This window comes from Mus caroli, unplaced genomic scaffold, assembly GCF_978045245.1.
Source record: "Mus caroli unplaced genomic scaffold, Mus_caroli_1 scaffold_3, whole genome shotgun sequence".
Classification (NCBI taxonomy): Eukaryota; Metazoa; Chordata; class Mammalia; order Rodentia; family Muridae; genus Mus; species Mus caroli.
Genome location: NW_028227258.1, coordinates 137,877,266 through 137,894,538, shown reverse-complemented (window position 1 = coordinate 137,894,538; position 17,273 = coordinate 137,877,266). Strand labels below are relative to the sequence as shown.

The window sequence follows — 17,273 nt, the reverse complement described above, 5'->3', positions numbered from 1 at the left end:
GGACCAGATGGGTTTAGTACAGAGTTCTATCAGACCTTCAAAGAAGATCTAATCCCAGTTCTTCACAAACTATTCCACAAATTAGAAACAGAAGGTATTCTAACCAACTCATTCTATGAAGCCACAATTACTCTGATACCTAATCCACAAAAAGACCCAACAAAGATAGAAAACTTCAGGCCAATATCCCTTATGAATATTGATGCAAAAATCCTCAATAAAGTTCTTGCTAACCGAATCCAAGAACACATCAAAACAATCATCCATCCTGACCAAGTAGGTTTCATCCCAGGGATGCAGGGATGGTTCAATATATGGAAATCAATCAATGTAATCCAGTATATAAAAAAACACAAAGACAAAAACCATATGATCATCTCTTTAGATTCAGAAAAAGCATTTGACAAGATCCAACACCCATTCATGATAAAAGTCTTGGAAAGATCAGGAATTCAAGGCCCATACCTAAACATGATAAAAACAATCTACAGCAAACCAGTAGCCAACATCAAAGTAAATGGTGAGAAGCTTGTAGCAATCCCTCTAAAATCAGAGACTAGACAAGGCTGTCCACTTCCTCCATACCTATTCAACATTGTACTTGAAGTCCTAGCCAGAGCAATTTGACAACAAAAGGAGATCAAAGGGATACAAATTGGAATAGATGAAGTCAAAATATCACTTTTTGCAGATGATATGATTGTATATATAAGTGACCCTAAAAATTCCACCAGAGAACTCCTAAGCCTGATAAACAGCTTCAGTGAAGTAGCTGGATATAAAATTAACTCAAACAAATCAATGGCCTTTCTCTACACAAAGAATAAACACGCTGAGAAAGAAATCAGGGAAACAACACCCTTCTCAATAGTCACAAATAATATAAAATATCTTGGCATGACTCTAACTAAGGAAGTGAAAGATCTGTATAATAAAAACTTCAAGTCTCTGAAGAAAGAAATTATAGAAGATCTCAGAAGATGGAAAGATCTCCCATGTTCATGGATTGGCAGGATCAACATTGTAAAAATGGCTATCTTGCCAAAAGCCATCTACAGATTCAATGCAATCCCCATCAAAATTCCAACTCAATTCTTCAACGAATTAGAAAGTGCAATCTGCAAATTCATCTGGAATAACAAAAAACCTAGGATAGCAAAAACTCTTCTCAAGGATAAAAGAACCTCTGGTGGAATCACCATGCCGGACCTAAAGCTTTACTACAGAGCAATTGTGATAAAAACTGCGTGGTACTGGTATAGTGACAGACAAGTAGACCAATGGAATAGAATTGAAGACCCAGAAATGAACCCACACACCTACGGTCACTTGATCTTCGACAAGGGAGCTAAAACCATCCAGTGGAAGAAAGACAGCATTTTCAACAAATGGTGCTGGCACAACTGGTTGTTAACATGTAGAAGAATGCGAATCGATCCATTCCTATCTCCTTGTACTAAGGTCAAGTCTAAGTGGATCAAGGAACTTCACATAAAACCAGAGACACTGAAACTTATAGAGGAGAAAGTGGGGAAAAGCCTTGAAGATATGGGCACAGGGGAAAAATTCTTGAATATAACAGCAATGGCTTGTGCTGTAAGATCGAGAATTGACAAGTGGGACCTCATGAAACGGCAAAGCTTCTGCAAGGCAAAAGACACCATCAATAAGACAAAAAAACCACCAACAGATTGGGAAAGGATCTTTACCTATCCTAAATCAGATAAGGGAATAATATCCAATATATATAAAGAACTCAAGAAGGTGGACTCCAGAAAGTCAAATGACCCCATTAAAAAATGGGGCTCAGAAGTGAACAAAGAATTCTCACCTGAGGAATACCGAATGGCAGAGAAGCACCTGAAAAAATGTTCAACATCCTTAATGATCAGGGAAATGCAAATCAAAACAACCCTGAGATTCCACCTCACACCAGTCAGAATGGCTAAGATCAAAAATTCAGGTGACAGCAGATGCTGGCAAGGATGTGGAGAAAGAGGAACACTCCTCCATTGTTGGTGGGATTGCAAGCTTGTACAACCACTCTGGAAATCAGTCTGGTGGTTCCTCAGAAAATTGGACATAGTACTACCGGAGGATCCAGCAATAACTCTCCTGGGCATATATCCAGAAGATGTCCCAACCGGTAAGAAGGACACATGCTCCATTATGTTCATAGCAGCCTTATTTATAATAGCTAGAAGCTGGAAAGAACCCAGATGCCCCTCAACAGAGGAATGGACACAGAAATTATGGTACATTTACACAATGGAGTACTACTCAGCTATTAAAAAGAATGAATTTATGAAATTCCTAGTCAAATGGATGGACCTGGAGGGCATCATCTTGAGTGAGGTAATACAATCACAAAAGAACTCACACAATATGTATTCACTGATAAGTGGATATTTGCCCAAAACTTAGGATACCCAAGATACAAGATACAATTTGCTAAACGCATGAAACTCAAGAAGAATGAAGACCAAAGTGTGGACACTATGCCCCTTCTTAGAATTGGGAACAAAACACCCATGGAAGGAGTTACACAGACAAAGTTTGGAGCTGTGATGAAAGGATGGACCATCTAGAGACTGCATATCCAGGGATCCATCACATAATCAGCTTCCAAACGCTGATACCATTGCATACACTAGCAAGATTTTGCTGAAAGGACCCAGATATAGCTGTCTCTTGTGAGACTATGCCGGGGCCTAGCAAACACAGAAGTGGATGCTCACAGTCAGCTATTGGATGGATCACAGGGCTCCCAATGGAGAAGCTAGAGAAAGTACCCAAGGAGTTAAAGGGATATGCAACCCTATAGGGGGAACAACATTATGAACTAACCAGTACGCCGGAGCTCTTGTCTCTAGCTGCATATGTATCGAAATGGCCTAGTTGGCCATCACTGGAAAGAGAGGCCCATTGGACTTGCAAACTTTATATGCCCCAATACAGGGGAATGCCAGGGCCAAAGGAATGGGAATGGGTGGGTAGGGAAGTGTGTGGGGGGGTGTGGGGTACTTTTGGGATAGCATTGGAAATGTAATTGAGGAAAATACGTAATAAAAAATATTAAAAATTAAAAAAAAAGAAAGACACATGCTCCACTATATTCATAGCAGCCTTAATTATAATAGCCAGAAGCTGGAAAGAACACACATGTCCCTCAACAGAGGAATGGATACAGAAAATGTGGTACATTTACACAATAGCGTACTAGTCAGCTATTAAAAAATGAATTTATGATGTTCTTAGTCAAATGGATGGACCTGAAGGGCATCATCCTGAGTGAGGTAACCCAATCACAAAAAAACTTGCACAATATGTACTCACTGATAAGTGGATATTAGCCCAGATACTTAGAATACCTAATATATAAGATACAATTTCTGAAACACATGAAACACATGAAACTCAAGAAGAATGAAGACCAAAGTGTAGACACTTTGCTCCTTCTTATAATTGGGAACAAAACACCCACGGAAGGAGTTACAGATACAAAGTTTGGAGCTGAGACAAAAGGATGGACGAGCTAGAGACTGCCACATTCAGGGATCCATCCCATAATCAGCCTCCAAACGCTGACAAAAAAAAAAAAAAAAAAAGAAAAAAAAAGTGTCATTGTTTAAATAAAATTTAGAACGTGTAGTTTGGTTTTATTTATTTGGATAGCTTTGTTAGATGAAGTGGACCAATAGGCTAGAGGCAATCAGAAACCATCTTATAAATTTGTAGAACCCTCAAATCTACTTAACATACATGATTTTAAATTTTTGGTAAAGGCAAAAGCACATGAAAGAGAAAGATGTTGATAAAGCACACAGGATAGAGAAAATCAGCCACATTGTGTAAAATGTAGAGAATTGTGAATCATTGTGCACAAAAAGACGAAAATTTAAAATAAAAACTGCACACACAGTTTCCTATTTTGTCATCTTAATTAAGATTTTCTGCCTGTCCTTCAACAGTATACTTGGGAGACTCAGTAAAAGAGCAAAATTAAATTGTGATGTGCTGTAGATTATTTTTAATTTGTAAACTAGAGGTGCTGCTCTCTTTCAAAGTAAAGAACGTTCTTGGTATTTTATGTTGTGTCTTTATACATACATCACCATTAATGCAATTTTAAGAGTGTATTAAACACTTATAAGTTAATTATCTTGGGTAAATCGTAAGTATTTCTATGCAGAATGTTGATGTAAGGTGTCATTATCCTTTATTTAAGAATAATTTAATTTCAAGCACACAAACACTTGGGATGCTTATTTACTATCTGAAAAATATAAATGTAGCAAACTGTTTTCTGAAAAATGAAAGATTTACAAAAACAAAACTCTTCTCTAAGTTTAAGTGCATTTGATCTTTTTCTAAGTCACAATAACAATAATATAATCACTATCTATACAAGATAAACTTCATATGGCATAACTCTTTAGCAAATCTTCGTATTCCCTCTTTGAAAATGGAGTTGTAAAATTTCAACTCTCAATCTCAAATTTCCTTCTAGGCTTCATATATGTTGTACATAACTTCATGTTTGAGGTATAGCTAGAGAACATTGTTTCATATTGTGAAGACATTTGATGGCAGAGAAAGCAATTGATACTATTATGTGATAAGAGACTCACTAGTACACAGAGCAGTTTTTGGTATACAGAAGTGCTGGAGCATATATCCAACTCAGTTTCTCACAAATGTGTGGTGATTTTGTGTTTCTGTAGATGCCAGCACAGGGCACTTTGTGCAGAGGTGACCTGAGGAATGACAATGCCATCCCAGGAAATTTCAGACCCTAAGAGCTGGACAGGTGCTGAAGTGCATAAAGGGTTCCACTCTTCCTAGAATTATGAAGTCCAGTGTGGCAGATATGGCTCACCAATGAAATGAGCCTGGTACCAAACCTGGTGAGCTGACTTAGATCCTAGGACTCACTTGCTAGATGGAGTAAACTGACTTCTAAAAGGTGTCCTGTTATCGCTACACGTATGGTCTGACATATGCACCCATATGCAGACACAACACACACACACACACACACACACACACAAATACACATACATACACACACAGAGAGAAAGAGAGAGAGAGAAGTGTTTATGTCTCTACATCCAGCAATCTTGACTTGGAAAAATATTTTGTTGAAGTATTTTAATACATTTGTAGTTAAGAGGAAAACAGAAGATAGAAATGACTGCTAGTAGAGACCCAGATCTGGGCACACACAAAACCCCCAAAGCACTGAAGTGTTAGTTCACAGCAGCCAGAGACACATTTAACAATATGTAAAGACAATCTCTTCTTTAGAACTTTAATGCTAAAGCTCTTAATGCAGGAAGGAAAAAAACAAAACGATGCAGCCTAGGACTTTCATCCCATCACAGGTAGCTTAGCTGCTCCAGTTTTATCCTGAAAAGTCCAAGAAGGCCTGACAAACATCACCACCGAATAAGAAGCATCTCTTGGGCAATGTTGTGTATAGACAGAAGGATTCTTTTAGTCAATTGCAGGAACTACACATTAATGCTTTATACTAAATGACTTCATATTTCAGATAACTCCTGTTATCCACTGAATCTTGGTAGTCAGTAAGCCTGCCAGAGCTGAACTTGTGAAGTCATGCCAAGCATGTACAAAATGCTTTATTTTTGAAGCTCCTTTTCTTTGGAGCAATTCAAACTCTCCCTTTTCTCCTTCAAAGAAAATATCTCAGCTTGGCCAATCCCTTAGATTTGAATGATAATTATACTTCAAAATCATCCTTATAGAACTACAGAATGAGACAAATACCCCTCCCACCAAAAATCAGTAGTTTTTAAATGAATAGTTCTAGACCTTTCAATTTAAGAAATGTTTTTTAATGACTGATCTTCTTAAAGTGTTCTCCAGATGTTTTGAGGCACAAGTTACCTTACTATTATGTGTAAATTCTAGAAGGCTGTAGGCATCACTATGTGTATAAATTCTAGAGGGCCATAGGCATCATTATGTGTTAGTTCTAGAAGTCTATAGGGATCATTCTGTGTAAGTTCTAGAGGGCTGTAAGCATCATTATGTATAATTTCTAGAAGTCTATAGGGATCATTTTGTGTAAGTTCTACATGGCTGTGAGCATCGTTATGGGTAAGTTCTAGAGGGCTGGAAATATCATTATCTGTAAGTTCTAAAGGGCTGTAGGCATCATTATGCGTACGTTTTAGAGGGCTGTAGGCATCATTATGTGTAAGTTCTAGAAGTCTGGAAACATTATTATATGGAAGTTCTAGAGAGCTCTAGGCATCATTATATGTAAGCTATATATACATTTGTAGGTATTATTATTGTATGGATGTTCTAGAGGGTCACCAGAATGATTTTTCAGGCTCAGATTCAGCAAAGAACATGATCAGCAGATGTCTCAAAATACAAGTTGCCTTACCATTATGTGGAAGTTCTAGAGGACTGCAGGCATCTTTATCCATTTTCAGTTTTGGCAAAGAGATGAGCATTTTAACGAGGGATGGCGAGATAGGCTGCACTAACAGGGAGGTGAGGTTTGGTCGGCTTTTTCTAAAGCTTCCATCTGTATTCAAAGGAGAAAAGAACTGAATAATTAGCAAACAGAAACAGAAACCAATCACAGACAAGTTCTTCCCAATCACATGGATGATGTTTACTCACTCCTCAGTTATATTCTTTAAAACACTGTAAACTTTAATCTGGATAATATTCTGTACCTTCATTAACAATGTGTACATACACTTGCCACAGTTACATAGCAGCTATCATAGTAGATCCCAAGACTGGCAGTGAAAATCAATGTGGCTTGAACCACAGAATTCAGTAGGCCCATGAACTGGCAGCTCCTTCTACCTTCCACAGGATGAGGAAAGGGAAACCCATGAAGTGTGGTATAAAGAAGGTCTCTGTCTTTTGCACACACAGTGTAGATGCCTGGATCTCCCTCCTGCCAGTGGGAAGTGATGAGACACACAAGAGATAATGATAGAAGAATGCTGAGAATCATGCTAATAACTCTGTGCCCATTGCCATCAGACAACAGAACGTTGTTAAAAGCAGATATAAAGAAACCAGTAGGAAATATCTTTTACAGTTAATGATAATCAGGTGGCCAATGGTAAAAACAACTTGCCTAAGAACTCCTCCACTTCAGCCCATATTGGATGAGACTTACCCACATCTAAAACTCAAATCAACTTAATTTTGCCATTCTCGACAGTGAGCTCTCTCTCAGCCAAAGGCATCTGTAGGAGGAATCTGTGAGAAGAGTTCAAGAGGCTGAGGAGAAGCTCCTGGAAGACAGAATGAGTGGGGAGACATGCCAGATGTGAGCTAAGGACTCCAGAGGAAACTTAGAGTATGATTAGAGTTAGGGTTTAAACCTTTCCCAGACATACAGGAAAGTAAGTATTCTCTGAGGTAAGACAGAGATTAGCTTTAACAGGACCAAAGTTGTGAGGAAAAAAGCAATAATGCAGTATGAGTAGAAGTGGTGTAATCATAATCAGTATAATCAGGAAAATTGTTTTTGTGGGGAAAGGAGAAAAGGACAAAAATTGGAATGATATGCATGAGACATGAAAGTAAATACTGGTGACAAGGGATGAATAGTCAGTATAATGAGCAAAGTTGGAACACAGTGCTGGGAAGATGGCTCAGGACAGAAAATACTAGCCTGGCAAAAGCAAGAATCTGAGTTTGTTCCCCAGAATACTCCAGTTGCTGTGTATGTGGCAGGCAGGAGCCTGAAGTTGTGACAGACATTTGCAATCACAGCAAGCACAGGAGAATTCCTGGGGTTCACTGGCTATGCAGCCTAGTCTGGTGCACCAATGAGAAACTAGTAAAAAAAAAAAAAAGAGGGGGGATGGGGGAGAACAAGTGCCTAAGAAGCAACATTTAAAAACATTTAAGACTATCACCTGGCTTCCACACATACATACACATGTACAAGATCACCTTCCAAAGGAATGTGCCTTCCCATGCACACACACATTGAATAATGAAAGTGAGGTATCCCAAACACATATACCAGGAGTAAGAAGGGAACTCCAAAACCCAGGTGACACTGAAAGATGGTGAACCCTTTAACTGTGAACTTGGGAGAAATCAAGAGGAGATGGAGACACAGAAGATGGTAGAAGAAGATGACTGTAGGAAATAAATCCACTTTGAAACCATGAATAAGTAATGGACTAAATTTATCTATAATGTTAATAAAATGCAAAGCAAAATACTGGTAAGACAAAATAATTATATCAGTGCACATTAAACTTGGAGAAAAGTGGGGGGACAATACACCAAATGTGTTCAAGTAAACAAGAAATTCTTGATAAAACTATTTTATTGACTCAGAAAAGGACATTCACAGTTGAATGCCAACAGTTACATTTTAGAATGCAGTACGATCATTTTCAGAAATTTTATTAAGAAAATGGTCCTGGAGATTGATTTGGAATTTAATTTAATTTGTCTGTGGGGGGTGACAACTTCCATGATGCTGGTAATCAGGTTCCATGAGGCACATATTGTACATGGAAAAAAATTATGTTTGTGAACAGCTTCTTTAATTTATCCTCTAGAAAACCACCCAAACAAACAAACAAACAAACACCCCCCCCAATCCTGATTTTTAGATTAGGACTATGGCTGTCCTGGAAGTCATAGCTTTGAGAAAATAATAATAAAGATTTAAGCTAAGAATCACTTTTGTTGGAGAAGTGCAGGGTCAGTCTTGGGTCTCAGGAACTCCTTTATGTTCATGTGTGAATGAATATTGACCACAGTATAGTTCACTACTCCCTACCATCTCGTGGCAAAAACCATAACAAGCTGTATAATTTGTAAAGCCCAGAGCAAATTGACAATGTATGGTTGCTAGGCAGAAAGCAGGAAGGATTTTGATATGGCCACGGCAAAGTATAAATCAAGTATGGAGCCTCTCAGAAAGGACATTCTAAGACTGCATAGGTCTTATGCTCATTAGCCAGCACATGTAGGGCTCATACGCATGATGCCTGTTGAATCAAAATGTTGCTGATCTGCCAGCTTCACAAGATTGCATTCAGCTACTCATGACTAGCCCTGGGTCCTCTTCTGCTCCAGCCTGTGCCTTGGGCTAACACAGTTCTTGTTTCCAAACACAGATCACACTTGTGTGGCTAAGTGGGAAGTTTTGAAACAGCCAATTTTCTGTGGCTCATCAAGTGTGCATTACCCATTCATTTGTGATCTGAGTTGCTTTCATTAAACATGGGACAGTGTCTTTAATATGGTGATAATTTATTTTTTTAAAGTTCTTGAAAATATCCATTACTACCTCGATTGAAATTCTCTAGTAACACCTACCCTTCTAGTTTCTAATTATCCATTTAATTTTTACTTTCATTTTAAAAACAGTATCTCCTTAATCATCAGGGAAATGCAAATCAAAACAACACTGAGATTCCACCTCACACCAGTCAGAATGGCTAAGATCAAAAATTCAGGTGACAGCAGATGCTGGCTAGGATGTAGAGAAAGAGGAACAGTCCTCCATTGTTGGTGGGATTGCAAGCTTGTACAACCACTCTGGAAATCAGTCTGGCAGTTCCTTAGAAAATTGGACATAGTACTACCGGAGGATCCAGCAATACCGCTCCTGGGCATATATCCAGAAGATGTCCCAACCAGTAAGAAGGACACATGCTCCACTATGTTCATAGCAGCCTTATTTATAATAGCTAGAAGCTGGAAAGAACCCAGATGCCCCTCAACAGAGGAATGGATACAGAAAATGTGGTACATTTACACAATGGAGTACTACTCAGCTATTAAAAAGAATGAATTTATGAAATTCCTAGGCAAATGGATGGACCTGGAGGGCATCATCCTGAGTGAGGTAACACAATCACAAAAGAACTCACACAATATGTACTCACTGATAAGTGGATATTAGCCCAAAACTTAGGATACCCAAGATATAAGATACAATTTGCTAAACGCATGAAACTCAAGAAGAATGAAGACCAAAGTGTGGACACTGTGCCCCTTCTTAGAATTGGGAACAAAACACCCAGGGAAGGAGTTACAGAGACAAAGTTTGGAGCTGTGATGAAAGAATGGACCATCTAGAGACTGCCATATTCAGGGATCCACCCCATAATCAGCTTCCAAACTCTGACACCATTGCATACACTAGCAAGATTTTGCTGAAAGGTCCCAGATATAGCTGTCTCTTGTGAGACTAGGCCTGGGCCTAGCAAACACAGAAGTGGATGAGCACAGTCAGCTATTGGATGGATCACAGGGCTCCCAATGGAGGAGCTAGAGAAAGTATCCAAGGAGCTAAAGGGATCTGCAATCCTATAGGTGGAACAACATTCTGAACTGACCAGTACCTCAGAGCTCTTGACTCTAGCTGCTTATGTATCAAAAGATGGCCTAGTCGGCCAGCACTGGAAAGAGAGGCACATTGGACACACAAACTTTATATGCCCCAATATAGGGGAATGCCAGGGCCAAAGGAATGGGAATGGGTGGGTAGGGAAGTGGGGGGGAGGGTATGGGGGACTTTTGGGAGAGCATTGGAAATGTGATTGAGGAAAATACGTAATAATAAAAATAAAGAATAAAAAAATAAAAAAATAATAAAAACAGTATGTTGACTTAGTTTTGCATGCTGATTTTGGATTATTTTAATTTACCTAGTGAAGTTTTTTTTTTCTTGTGCTTTTTCAAATTTGTTTTCTGAGGACTTCATACATGTACATAACACATTCTGCATACTCTTACTCCCTCCTCTTCCTTTTTTTCCCTTTTACATTTGCTTTTTTTTTTTTTCTTTTTTCTTTTTAGACAATGTCTTTTATTGAATTGGGACTCTGAAAGTCTGGAAGTCTGGGAAGACTGGCATCCAGAAAGCCCCAGGGTCCAAAACCCCTGATCACAGTCATCTACCACTTCATCATTTATTCTGAGATTCTAAGTCCCTCCTTTATACTTACAAGACACATGTTGTCTTACAGCCCCTGACAACATATTCATGTGAAATCTGTGATTTTCAAGTTGTCATGGATGTCTGGAATTGCTATATTTCCAATAGCCATAAAACTTCTCATGAACATGTGTGATATCTTGACTACCAAATGCAAAATAATCTTAATAAACCTTGGGTTGCCAATATTCACATATCTTCTACTAATACCTAGCAGTCTCTCTGTGTACTCTGTAACCTAGATTTCCTGTGAAGTGACTTAAGCCAATAATTACACACATAAGATTACCACACATGTCTAAGGTACTCACTTAGATTACCTTAAAAATAAAGTCCAACACACATCTTACAGTAAGTCTCCACTGATGATTATCCATTCACTATAATGACCTGTTTTCATTTTGAGTTAATATAATCACTTAGTAAAATCACTTCCCTTTTCCTGTTAATATATGACACATGAATATAGTGGAGCAAGTGTCCTTGTGGTATGGTTTAGTATCTTTTGGGTATATGCCCAGTAGTGATATAGCTGTGTCATGATGTAGAACTACTTCCAATTTTTTAAGAAATAGTCAAATTGATTTCCAGAGTGGTCATATAAGCTGGCACTCCTAAAAGCAATGGAGAAGTGTCTGTTTACTCCACATCATTGCCAACATGTGCTGTCCTTTCAGTTTTTGATCTTAGCCTATCTAATGGGTATAAGAAAGCATATCAGAGTTGTTTTGGTTTGCATTTCCCTAATAACTAAGGATGTTAAACATTTCATGAATTGCTTCCTTGCCATTAGATATCCCTCCGTTCAAAATTCTCTGTTTTGCCCTGTACCCCCATTTTTAATTGGGTTGTTGTCATCTAACTTCCTGAGTTCTTTATATATTTTGAATATTAGCCCTCTGTCAGATATAGGGTTAGTGAAGATCCTTTCCCAATCTGCAGACTGCCCCTTTTTCGGATTGACAGTGCCCTTTGCTTTACAGAATCTTTTCAGTTTCACAATATCCCTTCATTTATTAAGTATATATCTTAGGGACTGAGTTATTGGTGTTCAATTCAGGAAGTTGTCTCCTGTGCCAATGCATTTAAGACTACCCTCATCTTTCTCTTCTATTAAATGTAGTTTATCTGGCTTCATGTTAAGGTCTCCATCCCCTTGCACTTGAGTTTTATATAGGGTGATTGATACAAATCTATTTGCATTTATTTACATGCAGACATCCAGTTAGTTAAGCACCATATTTTGAAGTTGCACTCCACTATGTTTACAGCAGCCTTATAATATGAAACTGGAAACAATCCAGATGCTCCTTAACCAAAGAATAGATAAAGAAAATGTAGTTCATTTACACAATAGAATACTACTCAGATACTAAAAACAGGGACATCAGGAAATTTGCAGGCAAAGGTATGGCACTAGAAAAATATCATCCTAAGTGAGGTAACCCAGACCCATAAAGACATGTATTATATGTGCTCATTTATAAGGATACTAGTCATAAAGTACAGAGTAATCAGGCTACAAATCACAGACCAAAGGAAGCCAAGTAACAAGGAGGATGTAAACAAGGATGCTTGAATCTCACTCAAAAGGGGAAATACCAATAGTCATTGGATGTGAATGGAGGGAGGGAACTGGGTAAGAATGGTAATGGGGAGGGGGAGACAGGTATATATAGAGAGGGCTAGGAGAGTGAACAGATTTTAGCAGAAGATGGCATCTTTAGGATGTGCTAAAGACCTGGGATGGGGGGAGGCTCCAAGGAGTTTATGAGGGTGACTCTAGCTTATAATCAGTGGGTAAGATGGAGCCTGAAGTGGTCACCCCTTGTACCAAGGCAGCACTCATAGTGAAGGGATAAGGACACCAACCCACCCAGAACACTTTCAGAGACTCAGGGAATATCCAACCAAGGACTAAACAAACTTGAGATCTTATTGCAAAGTCAATCCCTGACTCTATTAATGATGCTTTGTAATGCTTGCAGACAGGAGACTAGTATAACTGTACCCTGAGAGGCTCAACCCAACAGCTGATAGAAACAGAAGCTGAGACCCATAGCTAAACACTAGATAGTGCTTCGGAAGTTCTGTGGAAGAGTTGTGGGGGAAGGACTTGGAATCCAGAGAGAATAGGGACTCCACAGGAAGACTGACAGAGTCAATTAACCTAGACCCTTGAGTACTCCCAGAGATTGAACTATAAACCAAGTAGCATTCAAGGACTGGCCCTAGCCCCCTTGAACACATGTAGGAAACAGGCAGCTTGGTCTTCATGTCTTTCCAAGAACAACGGGCAAAGGTGCTTACCCTGTTTCTTTTGCCTACCTGTGGATTCTGATCCGTTGACTGGGTTGTCTTGTCTAGCCTCAGTGGGATAGGATGCACCTAGTCCCACAGTGACTTAAGGTACCTAAGTGAGTTGGTGTCCAGGGGGATCTTTCCCCTTCTCAGGAGTGAAAGGGAGGGAAGATAGAAGTAGGGGCTTTGTAAAGGGGAGGGGTCTAGGAGGACAGATCAGGATATAAACTGAAAAAATAAATAAGTTAAAAAAAATGACACATGTTACCTCACACATTGTCAGGGGTTCAAGACTTGGAGAATGACAATAAAGTCAACAGCTGTTTGAAAAATACTCTCTTTTGGGGTTTCTGAATGCCCACAAATATAACAGGTATACAAAGAAAGAAATTATTTTATGTCTAAGCTCACACATCGATTAAGCTTTATACATAGCCAGCTATTACCTCCTCAGCAGACCCAATAAAGCTATTGCAAAAACCCATTTCTTCCTATTAATTACTGATTAATCCTGTTCTAAAATATCATTTGTAGATGAAATAATTTCAATAAATAAATCATATTTACATATATCTATGACCTAATAAAAAATCAATACTCACCTTTCAATTTTACTCTGAGATGCTCTATTAAGCATATGAAATAATGGATCTTAAAAGTTAAATAAAAGCAATCTTTAATTCCAAATTGAACATTTCTAATTGTTTGATAGTTTTTGACTTACATTAGTTTTGAAATATCCTAAGTAATATGTTCATTAATTTTTTCACTTTCACATTACTGGACATCTGACAAACAGTTCACTTCTGAGAACAGATAGTAAAAGCAGGACTTTGTAGGACATTAAGATTCAGTTATACTCACAAACATGTTTTAAAAACCTAGCTTATAGAAGAACTAACATAGTTTCATTTTCTTATATGTAAAAATATAAATAATATTCTTTTAATATAAATAAACACAACTCCTATTTTATTCCATTATATTTTAAAGCACAATTATGAACTATAAAAAATCCTTTCAAAATGTTATAAAAGTAGGTGGGCTATATGCAAGGATATAAAGGATATCAGATAAGAAAATATGTATGAAATACTGGGTGCTTTTTTTGTGGGATAAGCCTCTGTGTCCTCTCCTCAATACTGTGATGGACTTTACAAGATGAGTATAACACCACCACACTTTGACATTCAGATGTGTTTACAGGAGATTCTATATGTTCTACTATAGATGAAGAACTATAGATATGGTTAATAACTCCTGAGAGAGGGAGGATTTGTTGACTCCTGGAATGCTGTCTTGTATAGGTTATGGAATCCTTAGGACACATGTACTTTCACATAATAGTGGATTGACTAATTAGGTTCTATATCTATATCTATATCTATATCTATATCTATATCTATATCTATATCTATATCTATATCTATATCTATATCTATATCTATATCATCTATCTATCTATCTATCTATCTATATGAAGACACATACATGCATACACACACAAACACAGCAGTTACAATAATAAAGAAGAAATCTTGGATTGGAAATGAGCATAGAAGAGTAAGAGGGCAGAGGGCATGACAGAGATTACTCATGTATGAAGTTCTCAAAAATTATTTCAAAAGAAAATGAAAAAATCAAAGGTAGAAAAAAACAAAAGTAGCAAGACAATGCCTAATGTTGATGTTGAACTGAAGAGGGGCTGTATATAAGAAAAATCATATAACACAGATTGAAGAAGTTGGAGAGATGGCTCAGTGGTAATAGCACTAGCTGCTCTTCCAGAGAACTAGGGTTTGATTTCCCAGCACCCATAAGCACCTCAGAACCATCCAATTCCACAGCATCTGATGCCCTCTTCTGGCCTCCACAGGCATTTCACACACATTGTGCACAGATATACATGCAGGCAAAGGAATAACACACATAAAATATTAAAAATAATAAATTTAAATTATTGAGTATCTTCCGTTTAGCTCATTTACAAGTGTTTGGGATATATATAAAATAGAATTACAAAAAACAATATATTTATATGATGATTAGATGTGTTTGTCTTTTATGTTTAGACATGCAAATTTAAGGTTTGTGTTGGTAAAGTAAAATTATTTCTGATCCAAGTAAGATAAGATGTAAATCATCACTAATCTGTACAGTCAAAAAAATGGGCCTACATATGTGCAAAAGAGTTACTTAGAAAACCGAGAATGGTCATGGATCTACTGAGATAGTACGAAGTTTGACAGACGTCCTGTAAAACAAGGTATAAAGGAAGCTAGAGTTTATGAGATAGAAGATATCTTTAACTGTATGTGATTTGACATGTAGTTTCTCCTACAACTTGAATATTATTTACAGAATTGGCAGATTATTTCCACGCATATTTTAACAGATATCTAAATTGTTGAAACACATTAATATAATCACTTCAAGACAAAGCCAAGTCTTGTATTTTCATTAACAATGTCTCCTTTAAGGAATATTGAGAAATCAGATTCTTTCTCCTGAAGAAACACTTCTGTTTGTTACAGAAATGAAATCTCACTGAATAAATTATATATTTGTCACTTTATATGAAATTTAGGTTGTGTAATAACAGTGATGCCATTGTGATAAGGACAGATGTTTTCTAATTTCTTTTTCAGAGGAATAACAGGCTACATGAGAGCTATTTTCTACTTTATACAATACAAAATATCTGTATCCATCATCTGTTTATTCTAAGACTATTTCATTCCCTAAAGCATTCCCAAAACATTAGCATTTGGAAGCAACCATGAAAACATGTAGATAAACTACCAAGTTTGTGCTCTACTTGAAAGGGAGTAACTCTTGATTCATAACTGGAATAATTGACCATCTGCACATTTTATGTACCCAAAGTAAAGCAGTTCTCTATAGATGCTTTCCCCAGAGAAGCCACTTATCTCAAACATGAAGGGTATAATCACTGGGATGATTTGCAAATTTTCTACTTTTAGAAAAAGTGTACTTCACATTTTTTAAAATGATAGCAAATAAAATATACTTTGCTTGCTTAATTTGTTATAGTAATGGAAGCTTGAAGCCATTAATTTGCAATAAAAAGTTTCACACCAGATTGTAATGAGAATATATTACTTTGTGAGCCTGAATATAAAAGTGGGCAGAAAAGTCATATTTTTGACATTTACATATTGAAAAGGTTTCTTCTCTTTTCAACAGTTTTTCTTTTATTATTATTAATTAATTATTTTACTTACTTTCCCAGTCCCAGCAGGCCCTCAAAGAGTTCTTCCACCTCATCTTACTTCCCCTTTGCCTCTGAGAAGGTACCCCATCTGGATTCCATACTCCATGGGGCATCAATTTTCTACAGGATTAGGCCAATCCTCTCTCACTGAGGACAGACAAGGCAGTCATATGGTACATTAGTGCAGGGTCCTCAAACTAGCCTGTGTATCTCTAGTCTCTGGAAGCCCCCAGAGGTCCATATTAATTGGACCAATTGACATTGTTGGTCTTCCTATGGGGTTGCCTTCTCAGTCAGTTACTTGAATCCTTCCCCTAAGTCTTCTAGAGGAGTCCCTAATCTTGGTACAATGGTTGGCTATGAGTGTCTGCATTTGTCTCAGTTGAGTGCTTGGAGAACCTCTCAGAGGACAGTTATGCTAGGCTGCTGTCTGCAAGCACAACATAGCATCAATAATAGTGTCAGGGTTTGATGCCTACCCACATTGGGCCTGTCACTGGTTGTCCATTCCTACAGTCTCTGCTCTTTTCTTTCTTTCTTTCTTTCTTTCTTTCTTTCTTTCTTTCTTTCTTTCTTTCTTTCTTTCTTTCTTTCTTTCTTTCTTTCTTTTTAATTTATGTCCCTGCATTTCTTTTAGACAGGAAGAATTTTGTGTTGAAAAATTTGAAGGTGGGATGACCTCCCCATCCCTCAACTGGGGTCTCTATCTACTAGAGGTGGTCTCTTCAGATTCCATATCCCCACAGTTGGGCATTTCGGCTA

The 17,273-nt window shown here is 37.7% G+C and overlaps 1 protein-coding gene across 4 annotated transcripts in view; it reads right to left on the bottom strand.

Annotated features, from left to right (window-relative positions):
- The window catches only part of Naaladl2 (N-acetylated alpha-linked acidic dipeptidase like 2), a 1,298,244-nt gene that overhangs the window by 406,971 nt on the left and 874,000 nt on the right, over window positions 1-17,273 (bottom strand). For 3 of the 4 annotated variants that reach the window (XM_085836003.1, XM_085836001.1, XM_021158905.3), the window contains one exon: window positions 6,419-6,562. The exons of the other annotated variant lie outside the window; for it this stretch is intronic. In XM_085836003.1, the coding sequence (XP_085692129.1) occupies window positions 6,419-6,562 (144 nt within the window). The remainder of the gene's footprint in view (window positions 1-6,418; window positions 6,563-17,273) is intronic. 4 annotated transcript variants of the gene reach the window in all.